This window comes from Gobio gobio (genome assembly GCF_949357685.1).
Source record: "Gobio gobio genome assembly, chromosome: 5".
Taxonomy (NCBI): domain Eukaryota; kingdom Metazoa; phylum Chordata; class Actinopteri; order Cypriniformes; family Gobionidae; genus Gobio; species Gobio gobio.
The window spans coordinates 1,442,302-1,464,801 of NC_137101.1; the positions used below are offsets into that span (position 1 = coordinate 1,442,302).

General features: G+C 38.1%; 2 protein-coding genes across 5 annotated transcripts in view; one reads left to right on the plus strand and one right to left on the minus strand.

The window, feature by feature from the left end:
• Positions 1 to 2,948, plus strand: part of dynlt1b (dynein light chain Tctex-type 1b) — a 6,158-nt gene extending 3,210 nt beyond the window's left edge. The window contains exons 4-5 of the mRNA XM_079818206.1: positions 1 to 40; positions 2,819 to 2,948. The exon at positions 1 to 40 is cut by the window's left edge and continues 38 nt beyond it. Of these exons, the coding sequence (XP_079674332.1) occupies positions 1 to 40; positions 2,819 to 2,889 (111 nt within the window). The 3' untranslated portion in view covers positions 2,890 to 2,948. The remainder of the gene's footprint in view (positions 41 to 2,818) is intronic.
• The window catches only part of tmem181 (transmembrane protein 181), a gene marked incomplete at its 5' end in the record, with an annotated part of 22,961 nt that continues 3,390 nt past the window's right edge, over positions 2,930 to 22,500 (minus strand). The window contains 16 exons of one of the 4 annotated variants that reach the window (XM_079818202.1): positions 2,930 to 3,436; positions 4,645 to 5,059; positions 5,142 to 5,208; positions 7,101 to 7,190; positions 9,644 to 9,726; positions 9,918 to 9,969; positions 10,047 to 10,149; positions 11,886 to 11,943; positions 15,221 to 15,312; positions 15,410 to 15,540; positions 16,705 to 16,804; positions 19,338 to 19,418; positions 20,586 to 20,714; positions 20,815 to 20,939; positions 21,509 to 21,596; positions 21,681 to 21,736. In XM_079818202.1, the coding sequence (XP_079674328.1) occupies positions 4,975 to 5,059; positions 5,142 to 5,208; positions 7,101 to 7,190; positions 9,644 to 9,726; positions 9,918 to 9,969; positions 10,047 to 10,149; positions 11,886 to 11,943; positions 15,221 to 15,312; positions 15,410 to 15,540; positions 16,705 to 16,804; positions 19,338 to 19,418; positions 20,586 to 20,714; positions 20,815 to 20,939; positions 21,509 to 21,596; positions 21,681 to 21,736 (1,340 nt within the window). In that variant the 3' untranslated portion in view covers positions 2,930 to 3,436; positions 4,645 to 4,974. Of the gene's footprint in view, positions 3,575 to 4,445; positions 5,060 to 5,141; positions 5,209 to 7,100; positions 7,191 to 9,643; positions 9,727 to 9,917; positions 9,970 to 10,046; positions 10,150 to 11,885; positions 11,944 to 15,220; positions 15,313 to 15,409; positions 15,541 to 16,704; positions 16,805 to 19,337; positions 19,419 to 20,585; positions 20,715 to 20,814; positions 20,940 to 21,508; positions 21,597 to 21,680; positions 21,737 to 22,500 lie in introns of those variants that run through there. The other 3 variants (XM_079818203.1, XM_079818205.1, XM_079818204.1) reach the window with 3 other exon arrangements.

Genomic DNA, 22,500 nt, shown 5'->3' on the forward strand with positions numbered 1-22,500 from the left:
CAGTCGGCCTCCTCCTGCTTCTGGGACAGCACTACAGACGGTACACACACACACACACACACACTCGCCGTCATCTCAACTACTAGAGCATAACATTATGACCAGTGAATAACACTGATGATCTGTTAGTGGGTGGGATATATTAGGCAGCAAGTGAACATGTTGTCCTCAGAGTTGATGTGTTAGAAGCAGGAGATGTGCAAGCGTGAGGATTTGAGTGAGTTTGACGAGGGCCAGATTGTGATTGGCTCAGAGCTGAACAAACCAGTCCCGCCTCACAGCTTTAACCCTCGGCTGCTCTTCATTGGTCGTCTTCCCGGACACCGAATAATTACACTTCCTCCATCCCAGTAAAACCAATGCAATTTATTTTTCTTCACTAATATTTTTTCTTTTTAATTTTGTATTTTGAGATGATTTGATGGTATTTTTTAATATTTATGCAATAATTATGGTCTATTTTTGCTATTGAAAATTATATATATATATAAAAAAATTAATTATTGCAGTATTTTAGGTTAAAATAGAGACTAGGCCTTCAAAATATATATTTTTTGAAGGCAGATTAGCGCCCTCTTGTGGAATTATTTCAGAAATCCTGCAGCCGTGTGTGTGACCACTAGAGTCTCTATGGAGAGGCTTGAGCATCACTAGCTCTGTTTTCAACACATTTAATGATTTTTTTATTTATGGATTAGAATATATATTTAAAAAATCTCAGACTATTTTTTTTTTTTAACAATTTGTTTATTGTTTTTTAATTATACAGGACAGGTAACAGGGAAATACATTTCCAATTTGTAAGACTATTTATTTTAAAGTTTTAGATATTTTTTTGTTTTGTTAGAAATATAGATTTTTTCTGTGAATTTGTGTTTTCCCATTCATTTCCTATGGTGTCATTTTTGGCCGTATTTTTTTCCCCGACCCCTTAGCATGCTCGAATTATGCCCTCAATTATTTTTTGTGTGTTTACATCCCTAATGCTAGAAAAGTCACCAAGTTTCATATCATTCTGATGAAGCTGTGATTTAAAAAAATTCTAAATGTGGTTCATAGGTTCAGTTTTTCATAGGTGTGTGTGTATATAAGTGTGTGTGTGTGTGGATGTGTCAATATCACACTCTTGATGTTTTAGAGGGTCACCCCTTCACTGCTGTGTCCTTTTTTTTCAGCATCGTGGACGAATTGTAGATTGTACACACAAATATTTGGTGAATTTTTGCCGATTTCTCATTCATTTCCTATGGTGGCTCATTTATGGCCGAAGACAATGAACGCTACTTTTTTTTTAACGACCATTTAGCATGCTCGAATCATGACCCCAATTTTTTTGTGTGTTTACATCCCTAATGCTAGAAAAGTCACCAAGTTTAATTTCATTCTGATGAAGCTGTGAATTATCTATTTGAAAATATGACATACTAAGGCATAATTATGAGATGAAAAGTTAAAATAATGAATAAAAAAGTCAAAATTGTGACATAAATGGCCAAAAATATTATATATTTGAAAATATGACATACTAAGGCATAATTATGAGATGAGAAGTTAAGATAATTAATAAAAAAGTCAAACTTGTGACATAAATGGCCAAAAATATGACAAATATTTGAAAATATGACATACTAAGGCATAATTATGAGATGAAGTTAAAATAATTAATAAAAAAGTCAAAATTGTGACATAAATGGCCAAAAATATGACAAATATTTGAAAATATGACATACTAAGTCATAATTATGAGATGAGAAGTTAAAATAATTGATAAAAAAGTCAAAATTGTGACATAAATGCCCAAAAATATGACATACTAATAACTAAGTCATAATTATGAGATGAAAAGTTAAAATAATTAATAAAAAAGTCAAAATTGTGACACAAAAGGTCAAAAATATGACCAATATTTGAAAATATGACATACTAAGTCATAATTATGAGATAAAAAGTTAAAATAATGAATAAAAAAGTCAAAATTGTGACATAAATGGCCAAAAATATGAAAAATATTTGAAAATATGACATACTAAGTCATAATAATTAGATGAAAAGTTAAAATAATGAATAAAAAAAGTCAAAATTGTGACATAAATGGTCATAATTATGAGATGAGAAGTTAAAATAATGAATAAAAAAGTCAAAATTGTGACAAATATTTGAAAATATGACATACTAAGTCATAATTATGAGATGAGAAGTTAAAATAATTGATAAAAAAGTCAAAATTGTGACATAAATGGCCAAAAATATGACAAATATTTGAAAATATGACATACTAAGTCATAATAATTAGATGAAAAGTTAAAATAATGAATAAAAAAGTCAAAATTGTGACATAAATGGCCAAAAATATGACAAATATTTGAAAATATGACATACTAAGTCATAATAATTAGATGAAAAGTTAAAATAATGAATAAAAAAGTCAAAATTGTGACATAAATGGTCATAATTATGAGATGAGAAGTTAAAATAATGAATAAAAAAGTCAAAATTGTGACATAAATGGTCATAATTATGAGATGAGAAGTTAAAATAATGAATAAAAAAGTCAAAATTGTGACAAATGGCCAAAAATATGACAAATATTTGAAAATATGACATACTAAGTCATAATTATGAGATGAAAAGTTGAAATAATGAATAAAAAAGTCAAAATTGTGACACTAAAGGTAAAAAATATGACAAATATTTAAAGACGTTAAAGGATCTGCTGCTAACATCTTGGTGCCACCACAGCACAGCCTTCTAGTGTAGTCATAATGTAATGCTGTGTGTGTGTAATGTGTGTGACGTGCTGTCTCTGGCTCCTCTACAGGAAGCTGCACCGTCCGCTGGGAGAACAAGTCCTTGTACTGTGTGGTCAGCGTGTTTGGACTCGCCATCTAGACTCTGCCCACATCCAATAAACACACACACACACACTCGCGTCTGTAAAAATCTCAGCAGGTTTTATTCTCTCAGACACAACAGTGCAATCGCAGGAGCGCTCGGTGACCTCCTGACCCCCAGGGGGCGCTGTTACACTCATGCCGCTAGGGATTCTGGGACATCAGACGCCCACTCCCACAGTTCAAGGAAGGTCCTACATTTCCCACATCGGCACAGCTCAAATAAAGGCGAGGACGTGGACACACACACACACACACACACACACACACACACACACACACACACACACACACACACACACACACAGGAAGTGATTCAGACCCTCAACATAATAAATACAGGCACAATAACAACAAAAAAAGAAGGAATGTGTGAAAAGAACACTTGGAATGTAAAAGGAACACAAGGCTTGATATCGGACAAGCCGGAAAACCTTCCTCGGAGAAGTCACATGACGCGCTCAGGGCCGTATTACCTCCAAAACACGAAATAAACATGAGTTTGGACCTTAAACGACCAGTTTACGACTTATGTCCCCCCACGTCTCATCCCAGATGCTCATTCGTCAGGTTTGTTGAGGAAAACATTCCAGGATTTTTCCGCACATTATGGACTTCAATGGGAACCAATGGCTGAAGATCCGTTTCAGAGGCTCTGACCAATCACAGACGAGGAATAGAGTCTGATCTAGACCCAACACAAATACACTTTTAAACCACGACATATGTCATCACATCAGAAAGGTCACATGACGCAGGTGGAAATCAAACGTCGTTTACAAGAATAAAGGACGTTTTTCGGCACTTCCACCTGCGTCATGTGACCTTTCCGACGTGATGATGTCATACGCCGTGGTTTAAAAGTGTATTTGTGTTGTAAATGTCACCTGGTTTGAGGTCTAGATCAAATACGCTTTTATACACTTTTCTTCACGGCGTATGACATCATCACGTTGGAAAGGTCACATGACGCAGGTGGGAGTGCCGAAAAACGTCGTTTATTCTTGTAAAGGCTGTTAATTTAGTCTTTGCGCGTTCGTTTTCGGCACTTCCACCTGCGTCATGTGACCTTTCCGACGTGATGATGTCATACGCCGTGAAGAAAAGTGTATGACATCGAATTTGATCTAGACCACAAACCATGTGACGTTTACAACACAAATACACTTTTAAACCACGGCGTATGACATCATCACGTCGGAAAGGTCACATGACGCAGGTGGAAGTGCCGAAAACGAACGCGTAAAGACTAAATTAACAGCCTTTACAAGAATAAACGACGTTTTTCGGCACTCCCGCCTCCGTCATGTGACCTTTCCGACGTGATGATGTCATACGCCGTGAAGAAAAGTGTATAACAGCGTATTTGATCTAGACCTCAAACCAGGTGACATTTACAACACAAATACACTTTTAAACCACTTTTCTTCCCGGCGTATGACATCATCACGTCGGAAAGGTCACATGACGGAGGTGGAAGTGCCGAAAAACGTCATTTATTCTTGTAAACGACGTTTGATTTCCACCTGCGTCATGTGACCTTTCTGATGTGATGACATATGTCGTGGTTTAAAAGTGTATTTGTGTTGTAAACGTGGTCTAGATCAGACTATTCCTCGTCTGTGATTGGTCAGAGCCTCTGAGTTGGACCTTCAGCCATTGGTTCCCATTGAAGTCCATAATGTGCGGAAAAATCCTGGAATGATCCTCAAAAAGCTGAAGAATTGAGCATCTGGGATGAGAGCGAGTGAGCTCATCCTTTAATATTGTCATGAGAATTAAACATTTAAGTGCACATCCCAAAATAAACACATTTAGTGTTACTCTATTATGTTAATTAGATGCCAATCGAATTAACATAATGGGAGACAAAAAAAAAAAACATTCTTATTTTTTTCTCCTGGTGAAATATAATCTGCTCGTGTCAAACCTCATTCAGATCAGATGCACACTGACACTCACTGAGGTTAAAGGTCATCATCATCCACTGGAGTTACATTCATAAACATCACCTTTAAAAATATAAACCGGCCTGCATATGTACACGCAGTATATAATGACATCATCTGGAGTCGCAGCGGCTTCAGTCGCTCTCGCTGCCATCCTGGTATTTGGCGGAGGCTTTGATGGCGCGGCCATTTTGAAGAGGCATTTCTTCATAATCGCTCCTTCACACAAACACACAAACACATCACGTGTCAGAGCGATCGACGGGGTCAGGGGTCAAGCGGATGCAGATCTGGAACATACCCGTAAATGACCTCATCATCCGAGTCGTTGAGCATGGAGAAGGCAGGGTTATCTTTGAGCTGGGAGTCTGGGAAAGAGGCGGGAAAAACACACTCATTTACATAAACACATTTACTTGAGCGCTGTACTTAAAAGGGCAACTTCAGCATTAAAAGTAGGGTCCAAAAAGTAACTTGTCCAAATTTGTTTAAACTTCCTTTTAGAGCTGTCGAAAGATTAATCGCGATTAATCGCATCCAAAATAAAAGTTTGTGTTTACATAATATATGTGTGTGTACTCTGTTAATTATTATTTATATATAAATACACACACAAGCATGTATATATTTAAGAAAAAAAATATTTTTATATATAAAACATTTATATTTATTTTAGGTCTGTCAAAAGATTAATCGCGATTAATCGCATCCAAAATAAAAGTTTGTGTTTACATAATATATGTGTGTGTACTTTGTTAATTATTATTTATATATAAATACACACACAAGCATGTATATATTTAAGAAAAAAAATATTATTTTTATATGTAAAACATTTATATTTATATTAGGTCTGTCAAAAGATTAATCGCGATTAATCGCATCCAAAATAAAAGTTTGTGTTTACATAATATATGTGTGTGTGTACTCTGTTAATTATTATTTATATATAAATACACACACACACACACACACACACACACACACACACACACACACACACACACACACACACACACACACACACACACACAAGCATGTATATATTTAAGAAAAAAAATATTATTTTTATATGTAAAACATTTATATTTATATTAGGTCTGTCAAAAGATTAATCGCGATTAATCGCATCCAAAATAAAAGTTTGTGTTTACATAATATATGTGTGTGTACTCTGTTAATTATTATTTATATATAAATACACACACATTCATGTATTATTTTTATATATAAAACATTTATATTTATATATATATTATATAAATGTATATACATGCAAACATTTCTTAAATATATACATGCTTGTGTGTGTGTATTTATATATAAATAATAATTAACAGAGTACACACACATATATTATGTAAACACAAACTTTTATTTTGGATGCGATTAATCGCGATTAATCTTTTGACAGCTCTACTTTCTTTATATGTCAATGCATAATCAAAATGTAAGTACTCAGTATAAAAATCGAGTGACTTTTTAATCGGCAATAAACACCGCTCATTATTTTCGTCCTTCACGAGGCTGTATTTCTGCTGGACAGGAAATCTTTCATTTTGATTATACATTTTTTTGGTTTATGTTTTCCTGAAGCATGTCTCACTAGCACACGTAGCTGCCTAATATAGCTAACATTAGCATAAAGTTACAATGTTATACACTTAGCGACTCGCCATTAGTACATTAGATGATAAATACTCAATATGCTTAGCTCAAGTTGATCGCCGTCGTGTTGAATTTCGCAACTTTAGATAACAAAATGCATGTGTAAAAGCTAGTTCACCGCATCCAGGAACTTTTTTTAGAACTAAGTTAGCTTTAGCTGCTACCCTCTAAACTCGAAGATCCGCCACTATTACGCAGGAATGAGGAAGTAGTTCTAGCCATATCGGTGTAGAAAATCGCAACTTTTCATTTTCAGTTGGTCTTAGCACACGATGGAACTGTAGAAGAGTCGAGTTTTAAATAGGAAAAATATTGAAAGTGTCTTTGGTCATTTTTTGAACGAGATGCTAATGGCCTGATCAATGATGAATGCTAAGCTATGCTAAAAGTGCTAGCGCCAGATACAAAGATCGGCTCAACTAAAACTCAACTATTTAACTCGTAAAATGAGCCTATTTTCAAAAAAAGTGGAGTGTTGCTTTAAGTAACAATCTATCTGTACAACTTTCACTTGTAATGGAGTAATATTTAACCAATAGTACTTGTACTTTGTCCAGCTCTGGTGACTGGGAGCACTGGGGGTCAAACTCACCATAGAGGGCGTTTTTGGACGGCGAGTAGACGAAGGCCAGCGTGTAGAGATAGAAGTTCAGGAGGCCGTAGAAGGAGAGGAACTCGGCCGGTGCGGGAAAACACTCAGGAAAACAGTTTTAAAACATCATTGCACAGTTAAAGGGCCTCATTACGCCCACGATTCCCAACTGACAATCGTGTGTAAACTGACTCAATAGTGAATCCTCTCATGGTGCGAGCGCAAATGGCTTTTAAAGGGAAAGGGAGATGAGACTCTGATTGGTTTATTGCGGGTTACGCCCATAGACTGTAAAACAAATATGGACGTAGTGTCCGTGACGTCACCTGTAGGTTTCCGAAGAGCATTTCTGAAGCCTAAAGTCGGCCGCATCACTCCCGAGTAACCGAAAATGGGCAAAGAGGCGGGACGTGGGCGGAGCTGAGGTGCCCGTTTGCTGAAACCACGCCCACCTAGCTCGACCAACCACCTGTGTCCCAGAACTTTAAGGCTTAATATAATTTAAATTTTTAAATGATAACTATTAGCTCAGATTTGTAAAATACGGCTCTGTCTCACATGTAACTAATTTACATAATGCCCGCCTCTGGTCGTGATTGGCTGAACAGCGTCTCTTAGCTCCACCCTCACTCTCTGTAGTTAATGCCCGCCTCTGGTCGTGATTGGCTGAACAGCGTCTCTTAGCCCCGCCCTCACTCACTGTAGTTAATGCCCGCCTCTGCTCGTGATTGGCTGAACAGCGTCTCTTAGCCCCGCCCTCACTCACTGTAGTTAATGCCCGCCTCTGGTCGTGATTGGCTGAACAGCGTCTCTTAGCCCCGCCCTCACTCACGGTAGTTAATGCCCGCCTCTGCTCGTGATTGGCTGAACAGCGTCTCTTAGCCCCGCCCTCACTCACTGTAGTTAATGCCCGCCTCTGGTCGTGATTGGCTGAACAGCGTCTCTTAGCCCCGCCCTCACTCACTGTAGTTAATGCCCGCCTCTGCTCGTGATTGGCTGAACAGCGTCTCTTAGCCCCGCCCTCACTCACTGTAGTTAATGCCCGCCTCTGCTCGTGATTGGCTGAACAGCGTCTCTTAGCCCCGCCCTCACTCACTGTAGTTAATGCCCGCCTCTGCTCGTGATTGGCTGAACAGCGTCTCTTAGCCCCGCCCTCACTCACTGTAGTTAATGCCCGCCTCTGCTCGTGATTGGCTGAACAGCGTCTCTTAGCCCCGCCCTCACTCACTGTAGTTAATGCCCGCCTCTGCTCGTGATTGGCTGAACAGCGTCTCTTAGCCCCGCCCTCACTCACTGTAGTTAATGCCCGCCTCTGCTCGTGATTGGCTGAACAGCGTCTCTTAGCCCCGCCCTCACTCACTGTAGTTAATGCCCGCCTCTGCTCGTGATTGGCTGAACAGCGTCTCTTAGCCCCGCCCTCACTCACTGTAGTTAATGCCCGCCTCTGCTCGTGATTGGCTGAACAGCGTCTCTTAGCCCCGCCCTCACTCACTGTAGTCGTCTCTGAAGGTGTGTTGGACATCGGCTGCGGCTGGATGCAACTGATCGGCGAGAGTAGCCGCGTGCAGGCGGAGGAGCTGCAAACACAGACGTGAAGTCGGACACTTTCTGCCTCCCGCGTTGACGCTCGCGCTGTGTTTGCACACTTTATCAGCTGAAGTGAAATAAATGCAATATTTGGCAATACACAGATGTTTCAGAGACATTATTGTCATGTAATACTTTATGCACTGCTTAATACAGCGTGTGTTTTTACAAGAATAAAGTTCAACATATAAGCCTACACTATATCAATGAAGTGGGGTCTATGTTTTTAATCAGTTATATTTTGATAAACATGACAATATAACATCGCGACTACATGAAAGGAGGTTTTACTGTTATAAAAAACAGATTTGTGCGCATTAGTGGAGCTGAAGGTTTTAGAATAAACACGAAACACGTGATCGCTGTCATGCGGTGAATCTGGCCAATCGTGGAACGGCTGTGTCGTCATCAGAGCCCCTGCAGCCTCGAGCAGCTGCTTTGGAGAAACTGCACCGGCTGTAATCGCCGGCTGCTCTCGAATCGCTCTCGCGGCACTTTGTTGACATACGTCACTGTCACGTGGCGTCGGCGCTGCCTCAAGTCGGACAAAAGTTCTAACCGGCATGCACTGCTTCAAGTCAGCCGCCGATCGGTCTGCGCATCGCTGGGTGAAGTCGAACAAGCCTTGAGACTGGAAGAGTTTGGTCGGTGTTGGTCATGTGACGCTGTTTTCTGCTGAGATTGAGACGGTCAAACCCTCGCCATCGTTACTGTTCCCATCACTGAGATTCAGATATGATAATGAGCCTTTGCTTTCTGACCAATCACAGCAGAGAGGCGGGGCTTAGAGGCTGAATCTCTGAATGAAGCGTTTCAGACGCTGAGGTGACGCTGTAATGTATAATATGAGAAAATGTAAGTGTTTTTGACCTTTGAGGAACGTACACCTGTTGTACGAGAAGTCAGAATAGCATAACAGAAGCTCTTTAAACATCAATTCTGAAATTAAAGGATATAATTCTGGTAGTGGGTGGAAAGTTCGGCAACAAAGTTGTCTTGCAAGGCCTTGGAGCCGAATCTCAGGTACAGGATCACCACACTGATGAAACAGGAAGAGGAATTACAACACATGATCATCTCATGCGATTCCGTCCAATCAGAGCACAGTGTGCTTTTCAGAAGGCGGGGCTTCATAGAGACAGAGCGTTACTGACAGACTGTGAAGAGAGGAGCCGCAACAATGGAGGATATGAGGAGATAATCAACATTACAGCACGAGTGTGTCTTCACCTGATCACCAGCACCACCAGCGTCAGCGCGGTCAGAAACTTCAGCCGCAGATCTGAGCACAGGAATGAGGACAGTGAACAAACCTGGAGAACACGTGTAGCGCTCACACGCGTGTCAGAGGCGTGTTACCTGTGTAAGGCATGTTCTTCAGCTCAGAGCAGGCGCGCACCACCAGAAACACCAGATACAGGACATACAAACACACCACCAGCAGGAAGAAGATCTTCATGCCCTGCATCAAGAACATTGTGTTAATAATCTGGAGTCAGAATAACAGAACAATAACCACCTGTCACTCACATGAGATCAGCCAATAGCAAACCACAACCATCCAATCAGTTCCCCACAGACACACTCAAGCCCCGCCTACATTTGTTCTTGTTTGAGAGGCGATTAACTCGATATACGGCGCACTAGTAGTCGTGTTTCTCATCTGACACATGCTTGTGAAATGTAAATGTTTGTTGTGGAGTGACAGAAACTTAAATACCAGGGCTGTCAAAAGATTAATCGCGATTAATCGCATCCAAAATAAAAGTTTGTGTTCACATAATATATGTGTGTGTACTCTGTTAATTATTATTTATATATAAATACACACACAAGCATGTATATATTTTTAAAAAAAAACATTTTTTTATTAGTGCTGGGCATCGATTAAATTTTTTTTACGAATTAATCGAATTTTTTTCTGTAATTAATCGCAAGTTTTTAATATTTTACGTTTTTAATATTTTGATATTGTAATAATTTCAGTTACTCTACAAATTAATGTATAAACAATTTAAAGACATCATATTTTAAATATGTGTTGTATTGTCATGTGTTTATGAATGAAGGCCAGTATCACTGACGTTACATTACAGTATAACTGAAAGCTCCCAATCTCAACATTTATTAAGCTTTAAAAAAACAACTTTTAATTTAAGTGAACTTAAAACAATCTTTACATAAACCCAAAATAATAAATGTTATATTTACCCATGGCCTTCCCTGTTAGACATATACAGAAATGTAATAGTTATCTTTCTTAACTGCATAAATAATAAATTAAATATAGATTAATCATCATTAAAGCTACAATTGTCTCTGTTCCCGTTGTCTGTGTTGAACATTAATGACATCATCATCAGTGCTACTGTCACTTTAAGAACAGCCGCGCATCTCATTATCTCACAACTCTTTAAGTTCATTTAAGACGTTATTTAAGTAATTTAAGACTCTAATATGAGAATACTCAAATCCTCTGTGTTATTGTTTGTTCAAGAGCAAAAGAGAACTCGATGTGAGCAGGAAACTGACGCGAGTCTATGCGTCGAGTGTGTGTGTGTGTGTGTCCCTTGATTAGCTGACATGAGACTCATCCACACACACACACACACACACACACACACACACACACACACACAGGACATTGGCATACAGCGCGTTCTCTTGTGTCTTGTCGCGTTTGGAAGCATTTACATGAATAAGAGCGTGATGATCATGTAACGCTAAGCAAAAATGGATATAAAAACGGACGCTGCGTTATTTGCGTTAAATATTTTTAATGCGTTAAGCTGAAAAAATTAATCGGCCGCGTTAACGCGTTAATTTGCCCAGCCCTAATTTTTATTTATAAAACATTTATATTTATATATATTATAGATTATATAAATGTATATACATGCAAATATTTCTTAAATATATACATGAATGTGTGTGTTTTTATATATAAATAATAATGAACCGAGTACACACACACACACACATTATTTAAACACAACTTTTATTTTGGATGTGATTAATCTTTTGACAGCCCTATTAAATACATGTTTATAGTGATTATACTGTTATCATTTCTAAATGTAATAATAAAACATGATTTTTTTCTTCTAGTTCAACAATGCGATTTTGATGTGATGTGATGAAATTACGTGTTAACGGGCATTTTTCAAGTGAATTTTATTCGGACTGACGGAAACTCACCTGGAAGTTCTGGATGTCCACTTTGTACTGATATGTGGGATCCTGCAGCTCGTTCACCCTGAGGGCGAAACACAATGAGCAATATGGCCATTATCAAGCACTTTAGGGCCTTTAACCCTCTGGGGTTCTTCATTTATGGGTCACTCTCAGGACCTTCGGCTCAAAAATGACCCGGAGGGCAGGATTAAGATAAAAAAGATTTGAGAAAAATCAATGAAATATATTTTTGTTCAATAATATTTTTTCTTTTCTTTTTTGGTGTTTTGAGATAATTTTATGATTTATAATTAATATTTATGCAATAATTATGACCCATTTTTTCCCATTGAATATAATATATATATATAATTTTTTTTGTATATATTTTTATTTATATATATATATATATTTATTTTAGGGCTGTCAAAAGATTAATCGCGATTAATCGCATCCAAAATAAAAGTTTGTGTTTACATAATATATGTGTGTGTACTCTGTTAATTATTATTTATATATAAAAACACACACAAGCATGTATATATTTAAGAAAAAATATATAATTTTTATATATAAAACATTTATATTTATATATATTATATAAATGTATATACAGTATATGTATACATGAATGTGTGTGTATTTATATATAAATAATAATTAACAGAGTACACACAAATATATTATGTAAACAAACTTTTATTTTGGATGCGATTAATCGCGATTAATCTTTTGACAGCCCTAATTTATATATTTTTATTATTTTTATTAAAGCTGTATTTCATTTTAGAGTCAAGCCTAGGCCTCATGAAAGCAATTTTTTTAATGAGATCGGTGCCATCCGGTGGACACATTGAGCATTTTTATCACGCAATAGCACATTTTTACCACTATAGTGGATCTTGCGTTAGCGATCTTGCGTGGAAAACGTAGCTTCATCGGAATGGTCCGAAACTTGGTGACTTTATTGGTACTTGGTATATGAACACCCAAAAAATTATGGACAGGATTTGAAAAGTCTAAGTGGTCGTAAAAATAAATAGTCACACTCAGGACCTTCGGGTCAAAAATGACCCCCATAGGAAATGAATGGGAAATTGGCGAAAATATGAAAATACAGCGTTTTTTTGTGCATACAATCTACAAAATCAGCCAGGATGCAGAAAAAAAGGACTCAACAGTGAATCTCTAAAAGTGCAAAGCAGACAAAAAAACACACACACACACACACACACACTTATACAAGTCACCAAGTTTCGGACCATTCCGATGAAGCTACGATTTTTTACATTTTTTTATAAAACGCTTCAGGTCATTTTTGACCCGAAGAACCCCAGAGGGTTAAGCACATAAGGGTAAAAGACACAGATTTATTTAGCAAGCTTGTAACCACTTAGATCATAGATGGAAAAGAGCTTTCTAACAGTTATAGCGCCACCTATGGGCCGATCTTCCTAAAAGTTTGAGTCATATGCCGCATGTGCTCACCCAATTTCGTGAAGTTACGAGTTCTCGTTTAGGATTTACAGGCTTTTGAGTATATTCGGCCACTGCCATTGTCTAAACCAGGGGTTTTCAAACTGGGGTCCTCCATAAAGTTCTAAGGGGTCCCCAGAAAATTTCAGAGAATTAAAAGACAAAACAAAAATTGATAAAGTCTACTGAATATTCGGTATACATTGCAGAATTATATATGTTTGCTTTATATCTTTAGTGAGTTCTTCTCACAATAGTCCCCTTTATCTCGCTCACTGGCAGTTTTCTTAACGCAGTACGAAAGCTTCTTACACTCTAAAAAATGCTGGGTTAAAAATAACCCAAGTTGAGTTAAAAATGGACTAACCCAGCAGTTGGGTTGTTTTAAGCAAACATTTAACCCAACCGCTGGGTTAAAACAACCCAATTGCTGGGTTAGTCCATTTTCAACCCAACTTGGGTTATTTTTAACCCAGCATTTTTTAGAGTGTACATACATTTATTGTGAAAGTTGCTTATACAAATGATTTTTAATTTGGGTTTTTAATAATGATTTAATATTAAATTAATTAAACGTAAATTTCACATGATTTTATAAAAGTGGCTGTTTATAATAAACTTCCATAAAATATAGACACGTATCTTACTCTTACCTGACACTGATATTAAAATCATCTTTGCTGTTTCTGTGATTTGGCTCCATTTATGAATTTTGCAATTCTTTTTTATTTTTTTATTGGACCACCCATATTGAAATGAAAGCACGCTTTTTGGTGCATGAGATTGGTGAAGAAACCGTAGCTAAGGTAGGTCAAAAACACATGAAGGGAAGTGTTAGGATAATACACCATCAGCATTCGATCGGTATTCTGCACTCATTTGAAATTGACATTTGACGTCATCTGACATGAAATTAATTAAACCCAACCGCTGGGTTAAAACAACCCAATTACTGGGTTAGTCCATTTTCAACCCAACTTGGGTTATTTTTAACCCAGCATTTTTTAGAGTGCATGTTGTATTTATAATGTCACACTTGCTATTTTATCTGACAGCTTAAATGTTTTTTCGTACATAAAAATAGATCGATTTTAGGAAGGGGGTCCCTCATAAAGATTCATCATATTTGGGAGTCCATGGCATCATAAAGTTTGAAAACCCCTGGTCTAAACGACCCTGTTATAGCTACCCACTTTTTTAGGGGATAATTATTGATCTAGAGAGTCCAGAGAACTGCCCTGCATTGGTTTTATTCAGATTGAGTGAAAAACCTAGGACTAGTTCGCAAAAGTAGGTTTTATACATAATTGTGAATATTTAATGAACGATTTGATTGACAGCAGTGGTTCATGAGGTGAAGTTGTTCGGTATGAGGAGATCTATCAAATGATATGAATATTGTGTGTGAAACACCACGTTATTACTGAGGCGTAAAACATGTTAGCGCCGATTTCTTTCAAAATTCTTACCTCCCTCAATCAGGCTCTGTAACCTTGTCTAATACATGCTCAAACTTCATTGGCCAATGGCGGCCATGTTTTTTGAGATAGGCCAATGTCCTCATAGACTATCATGGCACTTTGGACAAAGACACTGCATGCTAATTTTCATGTCAATGGGACTAGCGGTCGGGTGGTTATAGCCATTTTCACAGGTTTTTTCCTGTTATAGCGCCACCAAGTGGCCAATCGCCACAATTTTTCTCATGTGACCAAAGATTGAGCTCATACACGTGTGTACCAAGTTTGGTGAAAATATCCCGTTCCGTTCATGAGTTATAGCCATTTTAGTAAAAGTAGCCCTTCCCACATTGAACATTTTGGCGGCCATTTCGTGAAACGAAATTTCTATCCCATGAGTTACACCATCAGCACATTTCTTACGTCTGCCAGATGCCCAGCGTGACGGCCGATAGCCACAACAGCCCTACGATGATCAGCTTGGGCAGGTAAAACGTCAAGAACCTCCTCTCGCCCTGCGGATCAAACAACAGCTCAGTACAGCAAACACGATTCAACATCCCTCCTGAACATTATCAACACACACACACACACACACACACACACACACACCTGCACTCGGATGCCGTGATACACACACAGCCAGAAGAGCAGCAGCGCACACAGGAACAGAGCCTGGAAGAAAGCGTCCAGCGTTCCCGGAAACCAGCTGTTCACCAGGAACGACAGCGGGAAGAAGGGATCTGCGACAGACCAATCAAACCAGCCTCTGAATACATGCAGTACTGATTTGTTATTTGTTTCATTACTGGATGAATCAGCGTTTTTGAACAAATCTCTTGAATGATTCAATGACTCATTAAGACTCATTTGTTTCATTACTGGATGAATCAGTGTTTTTGAATGAATCTCGAGTGAATGATTCAATGACTCACTCATAAAGACTTCACTTGTTTCATTACTGGATGAATCAGTGTTTTTGAATGAATCTCGAGTGAATGATTCAATGACTCACTCAAAGACTTCACTTGTTTCATTACTGGATGAATCAGTGTTTTTGAATGAATCTCGAGTGAATGATTCAATGACTCACTCAAAGACTTCACTTGTTTCATTACTAGATGAATCTGTGTTTTTGAACAAATCTCTTGAGTGAATGATTCACTGACTCACTCATAAAGACTGGATGAATCAGTGTTTTTGAACAAATCTCTTGAGTGAATGATTCACTGACTCACTCATAAAGACTGGATGAATCAGTGTTTTTGAACAAATCTCTTGAGTGAATGATTCAATGACTCACACATTAAGACTTCGCTTGTTTCATTACTGGATGAATCAGTGTTTTTGAATGAATCTCTTGAGTGAATGATTCAATGACTCACTCATAAAGACTGGACGAATCAGTGTTTTTGATCAAATCTCTTGAGTGAATGATTCAATGACTCACTCATTAAGACTTCGCTTGTTTCATTACTGGATGAATCAGGGTTTTTGAACAAATCTCTTGAATGAATGATTCAATGACTCACTCATAAAGACTTCACTTGTTTCATTACTGGATGAATCAGTGTTTTTGAACGAATCTCTTGAATGAATGATTCAATGACTCACTCAAAGACTTCACTTGTTTCATTACTAGATGAATCTGTGTTTTTGAACAAATCTCTTGAGTGAATGATTCAATGACTCACTCAAAGACTGGATGAATCAGTGTTTCTGAACGAATCTCTTGAGTGAATGATTCAGTGACTCACTCAAAGACTGGATGAATCAGTGTTTCTGAACAAATCTCTTGAGTGAATGATTCAGTGACTCACTCAAAGACTGGATGAATCAGTGTTTCTGAACGAATCTCTTGAGTGAATGATTCAGTGACTCATGACTAATGTGCAGTTGAGCCTCACCGTTGTAGAGAAGCAGGAGAGGAAGGAGAATTGACATCCACTTCTGCTCGATGCCCCAGTCCCTCATGGAGAACTTCCTCAACGAATGAGCAAACATACACTACACAAAACAACAAAGACGTCAGATACACAAACACGGCACACTCACATTACTATGAATGAGAGAAAGTGCAACGCGCAATATGGCGGAATAAGCCCCGCCTTCTAAATAAAACAGCCAATCGCTGATTGATAAAGTCCCTGCAGCGGTTTAGAAACAACACTAATGAGTAGGGTTGGGTATCGTTTGAATTTTTTCCGATTCTGGTGCCAAACCGATACTTTTAAAATGGTACCGGTGCCTAAACGGTTCCTGAACCGATACTTAAAAAAAAAAAAAAAGGCCACAAAACGAGGTGGATGACATTAAATGGCTTTTTATTTATTTATTTAAATTGAACCATTTATTAAAAGTTTAGTGTATACTTAAATGTTGGAATATGAATAAATACAAAACTTATTTACAAGTTATTATTGACTTATTTACAAATTCACAGTAAAACCTAAGCCACCTAACCCAACTACAACAAGCCTAATATAACTCTAAATAACAGCTACAGTAATAACAGCAGAGTCTGTATTCTTGCTCTGCTACAAACCAGCTTCCAGCTTCAGCTTTATTTTGAAATATGATCATATTCTCTGGCTAAATATTTTAGAACGCATCGCCTTAATGTTTCCATGGCGACGCATCATGTTTCTCACATGACACACAGCAGCCGCAATAGCGCTGACAGCTCAGCTGTATCGGGTTTATTTCGTTTTTTCTTTTTATTCAAAATATTCACAAACTTCTTAACTGTGTCACGAACTATCTGATGTTCAAATGTGTTAGTGAATGTGTGTTAGTTGATCTATAAAGCGCAATGGGCGGCACCATGTTAGTTTGCGCCTCAGAATCGGATCTGTCGGATTTGAGTTCATTCTCGTCTTACGAAATACATGAAAGTAAGTGACCAGTGAACTGGAAGAAGAATAGAGTAAACTATATAGTTACTATATAATGTTCATGTATCTGATGTGAATAAAACACGTAACGTTAGTCGAATTATAACCGTCTGAAAGGATAGTCATAGCCGCTTCCATAGACATCAGTGTGTGTTTTTTGCTAGTACTGATGAGCATTTAAATGTCTGAAACCTGAAATAAACATGTGGTTGAAAACACTGAATAGTTGTCATGAGATGTGGTTGAAAACACTGAATAGTTGTCATGAGATGTGGTTGAAAACACTGAATAGTTGTCATGAGATGTGGTTGAAAACACTGAATAGTTGTCATGAGATGTGGTTGAAAACACTGAATAGTTGTCATGAGATGTGGTTGAAAACACTGAATAGTTGTCATGAGATGTGGTTGAAAACACTGAATAGTTGTCATGAGATGTGGTTGAAAACACTGAATAGTTGTCATGAGTTGTGGTTGAAAACACTGAATAGTTGTCATGAGTTGTGGTTGAAAACACTGAATAGTTGTCATGAGATGTGGTTGAAAACACTGAATAGTTGTCATGAGATGTGGTTGAAAACACTGAATAGTTGTCATGAGATGTGGTTGAAAACACTGAATAGTTGTCATGAGTTGTGGTTGAAAACACTGAATAGTTGTCATGAGATGTGGTTGAAAACACTGAATAGTTGTCATGAGATGTGGTTGAAAACACTGAATAGTTGTCATGAGATGTGGTTGAAAACACTGAATAGTTGTCATGAGATGTGGTTGAAAACACTGAATAGTTGTCATGAGTTGTGGTTGAAAACACTGAATAGTTGTCATGAGATGTGGTTGAAAACACTGAATAGTTGTCATGAGATGTGGTTGAAAACACTGAATAGTTGTCATGAGATGTGGTTGAAAACACTGAATAGTTGTCATGAGATGTGGTTGAAAACACTGAATAGTTGTCATGAGATGTGGTTGAAAACACTGAATAGTTGTCATGAGATGTGGTTGAAAACACTGAATAGTTGTCATGAGATGTGGTTGAAAACACTGAATAGTTGTCATGAGATGTGGTTGAAAACACTGAATAGTTGTCATGAGATGTGGTTGAAAACACTGAATAGTTGTCATGAGATGTGGTTGAAAACACTGAATAGTTGTCATGAGATGTGGTTGAAAACACTGAATAGTTGTCATGAGATGTGGTTGAAAACACTGAATAGTTGTCATGAGATGTGGTTGAAAACACTGAATAGTTGTCATGAGATGTGGTTGAAAACACTGAATAGTTGTCATGAGATGTGATGTGACGAGCGTTGAGCGTCTGTCTCTGGCTCACCCAAATCGCGAAAGCACGTTTGAATTTTGGCACCGAAATGAAGAACCGAAATCTGTGTTCTGATTCGGTCCGGTACATACCGGTTATAAAAGTACCGGGGCCAGTTTCGGTACCCAACCCTACTTAAGAGGCAGTTAATGTCGGATTTAATTGGTGATAAGCAGCATTGGAGAATTTGATGTTTCTGACAGAAACAGCCGTTTAAAGATGGCCGCCGAGTGAACCGTCTTGCCATCCTAGGACTCAATCCAACCCTCATGAGCGCCTCAAACCAGTGATGATGATGATGATGTGAAGGTTGAGCGGTCACTCACGGTCACTATGAAGGTCATCACAACAAACACGAACCGGAACCAGATCTCCACCTGAGAGAACGTGGCGTTGAACATCTTAAACTGGGGAAGAACAGAGACAAACACGGGGTCAAACCGATTAAAAAAAACTTTAAAGAAATAAGGGTTACCAAATACAGACATGTTATTTACATCTGTAGCTAATTAAGTCCTGTAACGAAACAAATCACATGTCCACATCATGTCCAATCAGCTGAACTGACCACAGGTGGAGTCCAGTCGAGCTGGAGAAACTAGGGCTGTCAAAAGATTAATCGCGATTAAATTGCATCCAAAATAAAAGTTTGTGTTTCAAACAAACACTTCTTTTAAGTTGTCATTATGGGAAAATTATGAATTTAGTACATTTTGGAATCAGGCTGCAACATAAAATGTGGAAAAAGTGAAGCGTTGTGAATACTTTCCGGATGCTCTGAATAACGTGTGACTAATAACTCCAATGAAACGATTAATAATAGAAGTCGAAATGTTTTTCGAGTGAATGATTCAATGACTCACTCAAAGACGTCACTTGTTTCATTACTGAATGAATCAGCGTTTTTGAACAAATCTCTTGAGTGAATGATTCAATGACTCACTCATAAAGACTCACTTGTTTAATTACTGGATGAATCAGCGTTTTTGAACAAATCTCTTGAGTGAATGATTCAATGACTCACTCATAAAGACTCACTTGTTTAATTACTGGATGAATCAGCGTTTTTGAACAAATCTCTTGAATTAATGATTCAATGACTCACTCATAAAGACTCACTTGTTTAATTACTGGATGAATCAGCGTTTTTGAACAAATCTCTTGAATTAATGATTCAATGACTCACTCATAAAGACTTCACTTGTTTAATTACTGGATGAATCAGCGTTTTTGAACAAATCTCTTGAGTGAATGATTCAATGACTCACTCATAAAGACTCACTTGTTTAATTACTGGATGAATCAGCGTTTTTGAACAAATCTCTTGAATTAATGATTCAATGACTCACTCATTAACACTTCACTTGTTTCATTACTGGATTAATCACTGTTTTTGAACAAATCTCTTGAATGAATGATTCAATGACTCACTCATAAAGACTTCACTTGTTTCATTACTGGATGAATCAGCGTTTTTGAACAAATCTCTTGAGTGAATGATTCAATGACTCGCTCGTAAAGTCTTCACTTGTTTTCGTTTTGTCTGTGAAACATGATTAATGATCCGAACTCACAACAAAAGTGACATTTTTGATGTCCTTCAGGTCGTGCTGTAGGTTCCTGAAGCTGACGTTGATCTTGTACTGTGTGTAGTTCAGGTAACCCAGATGCAGCACGATGATCTCATCACACGCCTGCTGATGCTGTAAAACCATCACACACACACACACACACACACACACACAGAGATGAAGACCCGAAGAAACCCATGAAGACCACACACACACACACACACACACTCACAGCGGCGCAGTGAAGGCTTCTGTTCTTGTTGTGCACGTTGTCGCTGATTCGCATGATGCTGGCGTCCTGCATTACGCCCTGCAGCTCCACGTTCATCCCGAACTCCCTCCAGCTCAGGTCTGCAACTGAACACATTTCATCAGACCTTCTCTCTAAAGTAGAGATCGCGATAACATGTCATTTACTAGAGCTTCTGACGAAAAGTTCATTGCTGCAGTCTAAAATGAGTGAATGATTCAATGACTCACTCATAAAGACTTCACTTGTTTCACTACTGGATGAATCAGCGTTTCTGAGCGAATCTCTTGAGTGAATGATTCAATGACTCACTCATAAAGACTTCATTACTGGATGAATCAGCGTTTTTGAGCAAATCTCTTGAGTGAATGATTCAATGACTCGCTCATAAATACTTCATTAGTGGATGAATCAGCGTTTTTGAGCAAATCTCTTGAATGAATGATTCAATGACTCGCTCATAAATACTTCATTAGTGGATGAATCCGTGTTTCTGAACAAATCTCTTGAGTGAATGATTCAATGACTCACTCATAAAGACTTCATTACTGGATGAATCAGTGTTTCTGAACAAATCTCTTGAGTGAATGATTCAATGACTCGCTCATAAAGACTTCATTAGTGGATGAATCAGTGTGTGTGAGCTGAATGATGTGTGTGTGAGGCGTTCTCTCACTGTTGTTGTCCAGCTGAATGATGCATGTGAGCCAGAGCTGCTGGTTGTAGTTGGTCAGCGGTGGAGTTCGGAGGTCAAACGGGCCGGTCTGAGGAAACACGGACACAAGTCTGCGTTTACTGGATCATAAATACAGTCAAACAGTGAAATATTAGTCCAGATGTCATCTCACCTTTGACCCGTTGCCGCTCAAACCGTTGTAATAATTCTCACTGATGATCTTCGGTCCTACAGGAGAGCACACACACACACACACACACACACACACACACACACACACCTTCACAACTCAAAACATGACTAAATCACTAAAACACGTCATTCTGTCCTCTTTGAAAGTGCTCATTAAAGGATTAGTTCACTTTTAAATAAACTTTTGCTGATGATTTCCTCACCCTCATGTCATCCAAGATGTCCATGTGTTTCTTTCTGCAGTCGAAAAGAAATTAAGTTTTTGATGAAAACAGTCCAGGATTTTTCTCCATATAATGGACTTCAATGGGACCCAAACGGTTCAAAGTCCAGTTTCAGTGCAGCTTTAAACGACACCAGATGATGAATAAGGGTCTGATCTAGACAAACCATCAGTTTCTGAGAGAAACCCAGCAGTATTTATGATATTATTTTACCTCTTATCAGACGAGCGTGATCATCTCTGAGCTCAGCCATAACTTCTGCTTAGTGAGGTCAAAATACGAGCGTGGTCATAGATGTATCAATCATAGATGCCTCATTCAACTGAGCCGTGCTGGCGCTAATGAGGAATCTACGTATACATCTATGACCACGCTCGTATTTTGACCTCACTAAGCGGAAGTTATGGCGGAGCTCAGAGATGATCACGTTCGTCTGATAAGAGAGTCCAGAGAATTGTCCTAGACTGGTTTGGTTCCGATCGGGCAAAAAAAACAGGGACTAGTTTGCAAAAGTAGGTTTTTAACATAATCGCGAAATATTTAATGAACGATTTGATTGACAGTTCTTGAGGCAAA